Source organism: Anoplopoma fimbria, chromosome 20 (assembly GCF_027596085.1).
Source record: "Anoplopoma fimbria isolate UVic2021 breed Golden Eagle Sablefish chromosome 20, Afim_UVic_2022, whole genome shotgun sequence".
Classification (NCBI taxonomy): Eukaryota; Metazoa; Chordata; class Actinopteri; order Perciformes; family Anoplopomatidae; genus Anoplopoma; species Anoplopoma fimbria.
Window position 1 is genome coordinate 19,235,779 of NC_072468.1, and position 13,691 is coordinate 19,249,469.

Here is a 13,691-nt window from a genome sequence, read left to right on the forward strand (position 1 = left end):
ATCCTTCGTGCTGCGAGACAGATATCAGAAACTCAGAAGCAAATAAATGTGGTCCCACAGAGGCAGGTGTATCACACACACACACAAACACACACAAGCTCACTGAGTACACATCTCTCCGCTCTGTCTCTCATAATCACACCCAAACAGTAAACACATTGGAGCCACACAGGATATTAAACCATAGGACTGGGGGAGATAAACACATTTATCACACAAACGCTCTTTCATTATTTATCTCGGCCCACCTCTCTGCTCTACACCTTCACTCTTTACCTCCCTTCCTCTTCTTTCCACCCTCCTGTTTTATCTCAGAGCCCATGCAGATTTATGACCTCTTAACAAGGCGTCTTCTGTTGCGTCCTTCGTCACCAATCACTACTTTCATTTCCTCTCATCCTGACGATAACTCCGCTTATACTGCACCATCTCCTCCTCCATTTTGCTCCCCTCCCCCTTTTATGTAACCTAGATTTTTCTCTTTTTCCCCTCTGCCTTTTTAAGTCTCTTTATCAATTATCTTCATCCTTCCCTCTCTCCCTTGACACAACCAGTCCTCTCCACTAATCTTTGCATCCATGGTGAACGTCTTCTCACCTCCTTGATTTTGGGGTTGTGTGTGCAAACTGGATGAGAGCTGATTGTGTATGATGGAGCACATATTGTCAGCGAGGCTGCCACCAGAGACTTGTTCAACCAGGATCCATCTCAACAGCGCTGCATACAGAGTAGTGTGTCTATTTCTGTGTGTGTGTGTATATACTGGGTTGAATCCTAGCCAAGTGACACTGAGTAGCCATCAGATCCGGGTCGAGCGGGGCCGAGGGGACAGACAGCGGTTGTCATCCCTCAATAGGCTGACACTAAATGGCTAAATCAGTTTAAAGCTACTGTAACTAAACCCAGCAGGAAAACTCACAGTGGGTGGAGGGAGGGAGGGAGGAAGGAAGGGAAGGACACTGGGAGGGATAACAGTAATCCCCCTCATTGTTAGCAAGACTGAAAAGCACTGATCCTCTCTCACTCTGTCTCTCTCACAAACACACACCCAGCAAGATACACAAACACACACACACTCACTCAACAAACTCTCAATCCATATTACACACGAGCCTGGTTATTCTGTGCTTATGATTACATGTTCTTACAATAACTAATCACTATCTCCAACATCCCAGAGAGCAAGTATTTAAAAGTTGTGAAAGAGGAAATAACACAATATTTCCATTTCAAATAAAAAGTGAAAGATTGAGCAATGAAAGACAACACATTTTCATCAATGTGGTCCACTCTGCTACAGCCTTTTGTGGCTTGGTATGAACAGTAGCTAATGGGGGCTAATGTTTGCAAACATGACTGAACCACTGACTTATTACATCATCTCTACCTCCACAAGTAGAAAAGATAAGAAACGCAACACCCTGTTACTCAAAAGTTGTCATATTTGTTTGTTATATTTTCTTAGCTAGCTTTCTAACTATATCCATTGGCCTACATCCAGGAATCCCCTGGTTTTGTTCAACATAGTACACATTTGTTGTACGTTGTATGAACCCTACAATCACTGTGAGGACGGGGCTTCTGTAGTATGCAGTGCTAAGTGCAGGGGATGGTCAGTCAATACCTCGAAAATGGCTGCTCGCAAAACCAAAATGTCTCCTTTTCTGTTTCAATACTTAAAGTGAGTAGACTCATGAGTGCTCTAACTAATTCCTTTTGTTGTTAAGTAATAAGTAAAGTAGAGCAATTAATTTTTCAGAGTAGATTATAGTACATTTTCAAGTAAATTGCACAACTAGGGTCATCATACATTTTAATGGTTTTTATCATAAAAGTTAACCACTTACCTTGATTATTTTAGTTTGTGGCAGGTCTTCCAGTCGTCAGGTGTCTTTATGGAAACTGTCCTTTAGAAAATCTTGGGAAAATTAGGGTAAATTAGATTAGAATTTTCCTGTTCCTGATCTTTATGGCCACTTTGACAAATGTGTAGATAAAACTGTACAGTATTTATTTAGATAACGTAGCCTAATGTTAATAAAAAAATGCTTGAGTAATTTGAGTGCTGCTGTTGATACTGGGTTTATAATACTTTCTAAAGTGCAAAATATGGATCTGTGTGTGTGTGTGTTACCAATGTTGATTTAGTTATTATAATTTTTTTTATTACATTTGTCATATTGATTCTAGAGACATTCTGATTCCCTTAAATAAGAATTCAGTGTATGTTTTTTTTTCCTTTGTGGAAAAGCATCTGAAACAGCAAATGTTTGAAGGTTTCACTGCAGGTTTTACTGTCTGAAACCCCTGGAGATGCTGACAAGTATCCTCACGTCCATCACATCAGCAGGGGCTGACATTTACACTGTTATTTACAATTCCCATAAATCCCCTTTTTCCTGCCAACACGATCTTACAGCTTCTGTCTTTGCTGCTATGTATTCAGAGCTTTTGATCGATTTCTCCAGGTCACATTGATGGGAGACATTTCATTTCCTAATGGAAGAGCCAGCAGAGCAGGGGGTGTGTCAGGACAATAGCGCTGATTGGCCCGTAACCAGAGAGCCTGTGTATATGCAAGGTGTTGGGCAAAATTGTTACAAATTGGTACAAGGTTAACGCACTGTTATATAAGCTTTCTGTTTGAGGGAGGGGAGATTCTTACTGTGGAGAATGAACCAGAATAATTTAGATTTTCAGAGGAATCCTTTCATCCTGTCTCTTGATTAACATTTGGTTTTGATGTATGGATTTCCAAATAGCCAATTATGATTATAGCTGCTATTGAGTAAAAGTCATCCTACTAACGGTTACTTATCAAGGTACAAGGCTGCAATGCAATTTGCAGTTGATTTATGGCTTAATTTCAAGTCATTTCTGAACATGAGAGCAAGTAGAGAGAACGCTGCATCATGAAGTTGATGCAAAAACATTAGCTTCCTTCATTTTTCTGCTCTGTCACAACAAATCATGGTATCAATCAATGTGGGAGGGGATTTACATAATGTCGGTTCTATCAAAGAGATTTAACTTTGGTGCAAGCTAGGAATCAATCTAGATGTCATCTTCTGGGTAATGTAAGGAAATAACATACGGATGAATTACATCAAAAGCTATTTGATTTTTGATTGCTTTTGGTCTGGTGTGTCAGGATTTTAGAGACTATGTTAAATGATGTGTAATGGTACGCAAATGTTATCAAATGGCCAGGCACCATTCCATTCTACTTTGTGTATATAAAAAAGCATGCACAGTGAATTTAGTCCCATTTGTGATAACAATAAAATAAAATAAAATCACAAAAGTGTTTTCACAAACTGCCTGTTGCAGAGATGGGAATAAAAACAAGGAGAATATAGTGTTGTGATTCTTTTTCTTGAGTTTTGTTTCTTTATAAATTCTACACAGCTGGAACCAAATAAAAAGATACATCAACACACCACAGAGGTCACAACAGCGTTCCACAAAATATACAGTATACAGTACAGAGAGAGAGAAGTAAAGCACTGAGAATATCTCCTAAAAAAGAATCTTCCTAAATTAAAAAACAACAACATTTCTCTCTTCTCTCAAAGCGAGTGGAAAAGCATGAAAAAAAAGAAAACTCAGTAGTTCCAAAATAAAGAATCCCCCTTTCTAGAAAAAAAACAACTTTTATACCACATTATTTTTATATAAAACATTAAAAATAAAAAAAGGATGCTCCAAGTTCACTTATCTTTCTTCCCCTGCCATCACAGGTTCGCTAACAGTCAATATGGCAAGATCAGTAGACGGACATTACATAATAAAATGAGCCCTGTGGGCCGAGATAGTGGTTTGAGGTGACATTCTTTTAAAAATCAAGGCCATTGGTTCCAGTGTACAACAAAGTAAAAGGGCACGTCAACCAGCTATCAAACCTCTCTGGCCCGACAGTGTAGGGGAGGAACAGAAATGCCAGTATTGAATACCTAAACATAGATACACTCCTGCTGTGACACTCAAAAACTCTTCCATTTGGTAAAAATAAAAAGTACATCACATACTCCAGCAACAACCCGCGATCCCTCCCACACCTTCCCTTCCCTGCTTGTATCAAACTAGAGTGAACCTGTACCAGTGATTTCTGCTAGCAGGTGAATCTGTGATTACTGCAGCCCATAAAAGTCCCATTTTGTTGTCACGGGAGAAATGACAACACAACAGGCCACAGTTTGAGATTGTCGACCATTTTGCCAAATTCCTCCAATTTTGAAAGTTCAGTGAAACTGAAAGCTGATGATAATTGGGTTTTCTGAGCAGAAATGGTAGCAATTACGGTCCCGGGCCACCAGCTTAGCGAGCACAGACAATTTGAACTCCACATCATGCACAGTACACCCCCTGCTTAATAGACAGGGTAATAGTAGTATTTGAATTGACAGAGAAAACAGGAGAGCAAAGTGAACGATTGACGTAGTAACATAATATACAAGTATGCTGGAAATGGCAAGAACAAATTTGTACAACCTAATAGCTTGCTTATTTGGTGGCGTTGCAGCTGAATTTAAAAAAGGCAAGCAATTTAAGAGAAGAGATTGGCGTTATTAAATGCCTGAGCTGCTTCTACGGAAAGCTAATTAAGGGCATTGGGAAAAAAAACAAAATACACAAACATTCACAGGCGGCAAAAAGGCAATTAAACAAACAGCACTAAAGCAAAAACACAAAGCTTCTTTGAGCGGAAATGTTACAGCTGTGTGTGCCAGACAGTGGGCTGAGGGATTTATTGTTGTGAACCTAAATCATCACTTGTTATTAAGGTGAAAGAAAAGCAGAATGGCACCGTGTTGGTAATTTCCTCCAATATACCCAGCAGTGAAGCAGTGAATTTAAGTGCAGACTCCCGGGCAGAATAGACGTTGAGTGTAACACTTGCAGGCAGATGCACACTCCAGAAAATCACAGTGGCTTAATAGCATTTTATGTTTCATTTGGGGTAGATAAGAAAGATTGTACCACTGTGTTTTGATTGCGTCATGGCGTTCAGCTCTATTCTGCAGAGGAGTCAACCGAAGATGTGATTGGTGAGGAAGAATCAGAAGAAGCCGTGGTAATAGTGTCATCCAGGGATATGTCCCATTGTGATTATGCACAAGTATGGTTTTAAACCTGTGGTAGCATTAATGGATGGAGTCTCTTAAAAGAAAAAGAGAAGAAACTCTATCCAAAAAGCTTTACTCCAGGTTATAAAACGAGCATAACCAATGCCTCCCGAGGTTCCCAAAACAAACCAAAGTCCATATTATAAGATTGTCCCCCACAATCTTGTGCAGTGAATAAAAAGTAGCCCTGTTGTCTTCATTACTGTCCTCCTCCTTCCCTTCATCCGTCTGTCGGTCACTTTCATTGTCTTGTTTCATCACTATGAGAGAAAAACACACAAAGAACAATATAAATATGACCAAAGTCCCATCATTAGATGCACATGTGCTTTTTCTTTTTAACAACTTGGATGAAAATAAAGAAATTCAATATTTAATGTTCAAAAATGCCCAAATTCAAACTGAACTAAGAATATTCTTTAACTTAAAATTATATTATTCACAGCTTATGCACACAGTTTATCTGGTGCTAACTGACTAGAGTACAGTAGCATCATAACAATTACAAAACATATATATATTCTCATGCTAAATGTCACTGTATGAAGTGGACAGGGTATCTTAATTGCCTTTAGTGTACAATGTATTTTGCTTCTTTAACACATGTAGTACAATGGGTATTCACATTCTTGGTTGATATATGAAATCTGAATTAGTAACGGATCCAATGCTTATAAACATATTGACGTATTTTTAATGATATGATCATTTTAAATGTATTTTACATCTTCCATTAAAAAACGTAAATGGTATATTGGTGGGAATTGTATGTCTTTATTAGAGGGCTGACATGGAACGAGGGGAGATTTAGAAATTATAGAGCGTTTGATAATAACAGAATACTATTTCCGTAAAGTGTTCTGCAGCCGGCAAGCTAGTTGTGTTCTAGTAAGACATTCTCCTAAATAAATATGTGTGTGACTTGGCAGCTTATGGGGCGATCATTTCTTAATGACATCAAAGGAAAGTAAAAATCTCTTGAACGCATACGGAGAGACCCACTTTTACATCTTCTCGTTAATCCATTTCAAAAGCAAAGAAAATGTGTCTGCAATCTCCCTGCAGTTGTGAAATGTCACACAGTTTTGCTGTCAGTGGGTTCAAAAACCACATAAAACAAGACTAGCTTAAACTGACTTTTACGTCCCCGTCAAATATGCCACAACCATAAATTTCATCATGAAATGTTTTACATTCATGATGACATTTTCGGAGGATTCTGTACAGCTGTCACACTCTATCATTTGAGATGCAGGGACAGCTTTCTCAAACCTGCTTTCTTTGAACTAAAAGTGACTTCAGACTCTCCATCAGCATGACTGATGTGTCTGAAGATATTCCTGCTGCCTGTAAAGCTTGTGTTTATGTCAAATGGATCGCATTTACTATGACAGATCTTGTGCTACGTTGTCTACATGACCATTGCAATATATAAAAATAGGATTTCTGACTTTTATACAGCTTTTAAGTTGCTATTGCTTGTTCTCCACATAATGGGAATGTACTTTGTTTAACTACATTAACCAGCCAACAGAACATGAGTACAGGCTTTAGCTCTTCTTATTGTGTTCTGTGATAAGTCTACATCTCAGCAGCCTGATCAAAACATTGACTAAATGTAAAAAAGTGATGAAATGGAAACTATTTTAAATGGAGAAGCCCATTCAAATGTCCCTGCATAGCATTAGTCGGTAGCATCAGGAGTTAAATTCATGAATGCAGAAGTAAATGAGCTCACTGTTGACCAAAAACACAAGTCCACCACCCTTAACCCCTTGATGCCTGTATCCATTGGCCTGACCTGTTCTGTGGACGGTCTCTTGTTGAGGAGGCCGGCCTCTTCGTTGGCCTTGTCTGTCTTCATCTCCACCACAATATCATTGTTCACCTCTCCACTGGCCCTGCAGAGACAGTGGGTTAAAAGTGGGAAAAAAAAAAAAAAAGGTGCAAGGAAAGTGAGTTGTTTTCCTTGTTCGACTAATAGATGATCAAAGCATGTTGATCGCTGCTGTAGACACCATTTAGCTCTGTCATTTGGTTTACAGTTTTTCCATTTTCCCTGCAATGATTGTCGTATACTGGAACCATATTGTTTATGGAATTACAAATAAAAAAACAAGATAAAACTCTCTTCCAGCTAATTAAGAAATATTCACTAAAAGAAAGATTTATCTTTTATTTCCCAGTAGGACTCCCACATTTTCAGACTTTAATCCGCACACTGATATGAAAATATGGGAAAACCCAGCATGTTACTCAGCATAATGCAAAACAGCAATCAGGTCTATCAGCAGCTCTGTTGTACATTATTTCACTCTGATACTGTTAGAGAAAAACATTCTCATCCAAGAGACTTCTTACTTTTATTTTATTTTGATTAATTCATGCAATTTTTTCTATTTATTGAATGAATCTATTTTGTAAAAAAAGGTTTATAAACTAGAACATGCTTTACTTCTTTTATCATCACTGTTCTAATTGCAGAGCCTCCATTGAATTTACTTCAACAAGTTTGATGCAAATATTTTTCATAAATAACCTCCTTACAGCAAGCTCCGTAGTGTAGTTTACTTAATGTGGTTATTGAGTCACATGAGGTAATCACTACCAACAATAATCCTCATTAATGCCCCCCTATTTCTTTCTCCCCTCTTGTGTACTCACATTTCCTTCTTATCCTTCTTGCTGCAGGGCAGCTTGCTCTTCTTGTTCAGGAAGTAGATGAGAGCCACCAGCAGCAGGAGCAGCAGAACACACACCACCACGGCTATCACCACCCCGCTGGAGCCTCCCTGCTGCTTGTCAGCTACAGCGCCGCAACGAAGGGACACATGGAGGGAGGGATGGAGGGATGGAAGGGTGGAGGGTTGGTGGGATGGTGGAGGGGGGACAGAGGTAAGATGGTGGAGAGAGATGGGAGGAAGGCGCAGGAGGGTGATTGATCAAAGGGAAGGTGGTGGGAGGAAGATGGGGGAATGTTTGATTTTGGAAGGGCAGTGGTAGGGAGATGGTAATCATGAGGAGTGTAGGTGGTGTTTGATTCGTGGGGTGAAAGAGAGGGAGGCAAGGGGAGGAAAGTTATTTAATTTAGGGTAGCACGGGTGGGAGACGGGATGGAAATGAGAGGGTGGATAGAGGGAGAGGATGGGTGTCCAGATGAAGACAATGGAAGGACGGACGGATGGGTGGAGAGGAGAGGGAACGGGGAGTGGGATGTGGGGTTAGACTAACCACTTTTTGACGACTGAAAAGTGATGGGACCCAAAAAACGGGGCCTGTATACTCACAGATAACAACTAGACAGCTGACCAGAGCCAGAAAACAACACTGAACATACTCACCCATCCACCTAAACTTGTATTACTATAATTGTGAGGACATGACACTACATTTATTCTATCAGATATGAAAGGATGTGTTTTGAAGGCCTGTGTTGAACAATTAAGCTTTTAAGAATACTTGTTTTTTGATTGGCTGGCTAGTGTCACTTAAAGCAATAGTTCAACCTTTTGGGAAATATGCTTGTTTGCTTTCATGCCAAGAGTTATATGAGAAGATCAATGGTTTTGCAGGGTGCTGTTTGGTCGCTGTTTTCTTGATGGGGCCCAGTGACTTCACAGAGTCTCCACTGGCTGCCTGGCAACTTCACAGTGATGAAAAGACTCCAGGAAATGTCCAACTATTCCTCTAAATTTCTACCACAGGCACAGTTCTGGCAAAGTTAAAATCAGCAGGGGTATTTAACGGAGGCTAACTGTACTGCTGCTTTTCTCTGTGGCTAAACTGGCCGCGCTATAAGTTATATTAACTGCAAACAAATTTGAAAAAAAAACGCCGTTATATGTTGTGGCATACTGATATACAAAATAAAGAACAAATTGGAGTAATGTTCTTTGCCTCTGCGTTGTTCGTTATTGTCTTATATCAGGACACCTGAAACATTTCTAACAAAAGTAATGTTACAGTCGGGTTTTAGACAAAACTAGATTGTAACTGGCATTTTCCACTGGAGACCAAATGAATCATTGTTTAAACGAGAGAATAATCAGCTGATTAAGCGAAAAGTAAAATAATTGCTAAACTTCAAGTTGTAATGGATAAAATCCTTCTCCCTTGTCTTAAGTCTGTCCTCACAGCTACATTAATACAAGTATGGATAAACAAACACATTAGCTTGTAAACACAAATACATTGATGTTGTGTGTGCACACATACATAAATACACACACAGTGACTTACAGTTCTAGACGAACGCCACACACGTCAATAGGGTTAGCGATACACACCTGACTTAAGCACAGGGTTTCCAGAGAGCAGCACTTTGAGAAAAAGAGAGTTTCTCAGTCCCATAGCAAAGCAAAGCAAAGCATCAACCACAAAACACACACCACTGAAAGCATACCCACACAAACGCTAAGGTTACTAAACCCTACACACACAGAACCCCGGCGAGTTGAAACGGCGAGAAAAAAAAAAGGAAAAGCTAGAAATAAGAGGGCAGTCGGAAAGAAGAGGTGACCAAAAAGGAGACACAGTGAAGAAACAAAGAGAGGAAAGGAAGGAATAGAATAGAATAGATTCCTTTATTGTCCCCAAGGGGCCACACAAATCTGTAGTAGCATCCACAAAATATAGGACAGACATCATACAAAGATGACAAAAGAAGAATAACAATATACAATATCCACAGTGGTCGGTAGCAAGAGGTGAAATATACAAGATTGCAGTACAGTGGAGGGAGTTGTAGGTGTGTGCGTGCATGTATGTGTGTGCGTGTGTGTGTGTGTGTGTGTGCGTGTGTGTGTGTGTATGTGTGTGTGTGTGTGTGTGTGTGTGTGTGTGTGTGTGTGTGTGTGTGTGTGTGTGTGTGTGTGTGTGATGGAGGGGCCGGGGCAAGAGGAGATGGGTGGAGGGGGGGATTTCTAAATTACAGGGTCTGTACAACAAAGAGTCCTGAGAGAAGGAGGGAGGAGAGGAGGAGGAGAAGGGAGAAGGCTCTACCTCTGTCGGCCGAGTTGTCAATTGCTGAGAGACAAGAGGAGAAAAACAAGAAAGGGTTAAGATTGCAGGATATGATGCTGGTAAAAGAGCAAAGAGAAACCGGGATTCGGTTGCACAAGCTATTTGTAAAACCATTACTAAAATTGTGAATGAAGTCCCTTTCGTAGTTCTAAGCAATTGGTTGCTAGGAAACATCTGCAGCACCATACAGTCCAAAGCAATCATCTATAGAGCAGCCAAACAGGAAGTCTCTACATCAGAAACCAAAGGGTAACCTAGTGACAGTTTTAGGAGGCAAACAATATATTTAATGTAATTGCCAGGTCATCATGAATTTGTTCTACTTTCATGGATAAATGTGTGATTCAAAGTTAGCAGTATTCATGCATTTTTATTGTGTGCAGAAATATCAGATTTTGCTAACATAGCTGATTTTATTTGGTAATTTTGTCTAGTATTGGCATAAATTATGCAATTTGGGATATCAATATTATTTCAAATCTCTATCTTCATTATTAAACAGCATTTTTCCGAATGTGAGGCCAGATTGGTCGACCATATTCCACGTTTCTTTTACTCTTCACCAATATGTTAGCAAGCAAGGTCAGTAAGCTCAGACAATTAACCTCTACATAAGAACTAGTTTGTGTGGAGTCACTTGTTATATTTAGTGATGCATTAACTCCATTTAGTTAACACTAAAAACACGGGCACACTACTACGGAGTGATTATATATACATATATAAATATATATATATTATAATAAAAACACCTTACTTCCAACCTCTGATTAAAACTACGCTGACTGAGTTTGAATTTACAAAAAGCTCATAATCTGCAAAATCAAATTTCCCATTTATCATTACGAAAACACATCTCTTTATCACAGCTGATCGTTAAAAAGCCTTCAGTGATGAAAAGGTGAAGGGGAAGGAGGGAGGGAGATAACTTAGCATCGCCGTTAACGTCTTCTCTTCACACTGACCTCTTTTAAGAGATACCATGAAGGTCTTGCTATCTGTTCCGTGCTTGTTGGAGACCTCGCAGGTCACCCCGTCCTTCATGACCTCGGCTGTGGCTTGCAGGGTCATGGTGCTCACCACCTTGTTACCTTCCACTGATACTGACTGGCAAGGGCAAAAGAGGAAAGGGAGAGGGAGGGAAGAAGGAAAATATCATTAAGAAATATCCCCTTATCATTTCTTGCATATATTTTATATTTGTGGCATATTTTTTTAATTCATATTTTTCACTAATTCTTTCTTGCACACTGTAGTGATGATTTATTTAATATTTTCCTCCTCTGATTCTCACTAAAACATCAAGATCTGATCTTAAAAACAGCCACTTGTGAAAACTTCATTATCTCTTCCATTTGATCTTACAAAAATCCCTATTTGCTTCTAAAATGATCAAATCTTTCAGAAGGATGATGAAAGTTTGATCTCACTTCATTAAAAGTAATATTTCAATCATGAAGCTGTATTCCCCCTGTAAGTTTCTTTAAAGCTGCTTCATAAAGGATTTTCTTTTCAACTATATCACATCAATATAAAATATCAGAATAAAATATTACTTTCCATAGTCCAGCAAGCTTTATCTGTCCTTGAAGTTTAACAACCAGCCTACTGAGATCTTCAGATGTTATGAAAACTCATGCCTCAAACTCCACACTGATAGCGTTAGCTGTTTGTTTGAAATACATCTTTACCTCTGTGTTTATAGTTTTACTTGTGCAATTCATTCTAAAAGCTAAAAAGGGGATTAAAAGAAGATTCATTTCTATTGTTGGGGTTAAAGTATGGAACAATTCTAATATAAATGTAAGAATGTGTAACTCTTTTTGGTTTTCAAAAGGACTGTTTATAAAACTATTTTTTAGGGTTACAAGTCTGAATGAAATATTTTTTCTTTTCTTTTTTTTTATATATTTAGTTTTCTTGAGGGTGGCTTTATTGTTGGGAAAGTAGGATAGGCATATATAAGCTTAATTCTTCTGCCTATGCCTTTTCAGTTATATTGTATACTATATTATATATAGGCTGTATACATGGTACTGTGTGTGATGACTGAATAAAAACACTAACTAACTAACTAAACAATCCCTTCCAGGAAAATAGCACTTACATCTGATTACTGAGTGATTTGTATTAGTTGCACACAGGAAAAACCATGTTGTATTTTTATCTCTGTTTCACTAGACCGTGTTTCTTAATTCGTACCTCTTTTCCTGAGGGCTTCCAGTTGAACTGAGGGGCAGGAGAGCCGTAGGCCGAGCACTTCATAGTCACCATGTCTCCTTCCTTCCCCACCTCCGTAATGGGGGGAGTCTGGATCATCGGCTTTCCTGGGAAAAGGGTGTTAGAGCCAGTGAACTAGGGAACATTTGGTATAAACAACACGGCAAACGCTCAAACACACGTACACGTACACACACAGAAACACTGTAGGTCATTTTAGGCTAGTTAAAATAATAACATAAGTTCCACTGACTTCAAACTGAGTTTAAACCTCAAACAATGCATGCTGAGAAATCTGTGCATAAACCTAATTCATGAGTCAAGATAACTTTCAGCAGTAAATTTATTCAGTGGTTGGAAAATAAAAAAACCAATATATGTTAAAACAACTTAACCCAACTAAATGAAACATATATGTTTATCTTTAGTCAAGGAAAACCGATAAGTTGATTCCAATAAACTCCTGTATGGTATTTTTTTACATTGCACTAATGGTTTCATCCCATCCTGAAAGTAAAATATCAACAGAGTAGGAAGCCACGCCTGCTGTCAGTTGCATCCATGAACTATACAACTTCCTTCCTCTGACTATAACAATACCTAGCACACCCTCACACCGGCCATTGTTATTAGTGTGAGTGTGTGTGTTGTTGTGGAATATAGTGGGTACTTTGGAAAAAAAAAGATTGTTTACATTTCAGTGTATAGTGCCATTTCCTTTGCAGCTCCTAAGCAGTAGGCCTAATATTTTAAAAGGTTACTGCCAGGGTACAAATCTTGGCAAATGCAGTAGTTGAAACACACTGTATATGAATGAGTGTGTGACTGTGGCTGAATTGTGTGTGTGTGTGTGTGTGTGTGTGTGTGTGTGTGTGTGTGTGTGTGTGTGTGTGTGTGTGTGTGTGTGTGTGTGTGTGTGTGTATTTTAATATAATAATAGAGATGCTAATGTGATTGAAATCTTACTTAAGTCTTGTCCAAACAATTTTGCTGGCTTTCCTGAAGTAGGCTGTGCATGAGTGTGTGTGTGTGTGTGTGTGTGTGTGTGTGTGTGTGTGTGTGTGTGTGTGTGTTTAGGTGTGTTACCTTTGACAGTGAGGTTGACACTGGCCTGGGCTATCAGTCCTGGCACAGATGGCACGGCTCCAACACACATGTACTCTCCAGCTTTATCGTAGGAAACATCTTGTATCGACAGCATGCCGTCCTGTGAGAGCACCTCAGACCCCTTGAGGAACACACGCACACACATATACAGAAATATAACCAATTGCATATTCTCTGCGCATATGGGAGTAGAACAGCATTGTGAATATCTAGTTT

The 13,691-nt window shown here is 39.1% G+C and overlaps 1 protein-coding gene across 2 annotated transcripts in view; it reads right to left on the minus strand.

The window, feature by feature from the left end:
* Positions 1-3,372: 3,372 nt before the first annotated feature.
* Positions 3,373-13,691, minus strand: part of bcam (basal cell adhesion molecule (Lutheran blood group)) — a 49,413-nt gene continuing 39,094 nt past the window's right edge. The window contains exons 10-16 of one of the 2 annotated variants that reach the window (XM_054622174.1): positions 13,455-13,596; positions 12,351-12,475; positions 11,114-11,255; positions 10,128-10,151; positions 7,791-7,932; positions 6,928-7,027; positions 3,373-5,386 (exon numbers count right to left, since the gene is read on the minus strand). In XM_054622174.1, coding sequence (XP_054478149.1) covers positions 5,384-5,386; positions 6,928-7,027; positions 7,791-7,932; positions 10,128-10,151; positions 11,114-11,255; positions 12,351-12,475; positions 13,455-13,596 — 678 coding nt within the window. In that variant the 3' untranslated portion in view covers positions 3,373-5,383. The remainder of the gene's footprint in view (positions 5,387-6,927; positions 7,028-7,790; positions 7,933-10,127; positions 10,152-11,113; positions 11,256-12,350; positions 12,476-13,454; positions 13,597-13,691) is intronic. The other variant, XM_054622175.1, reaches the window with a different exon arrangement.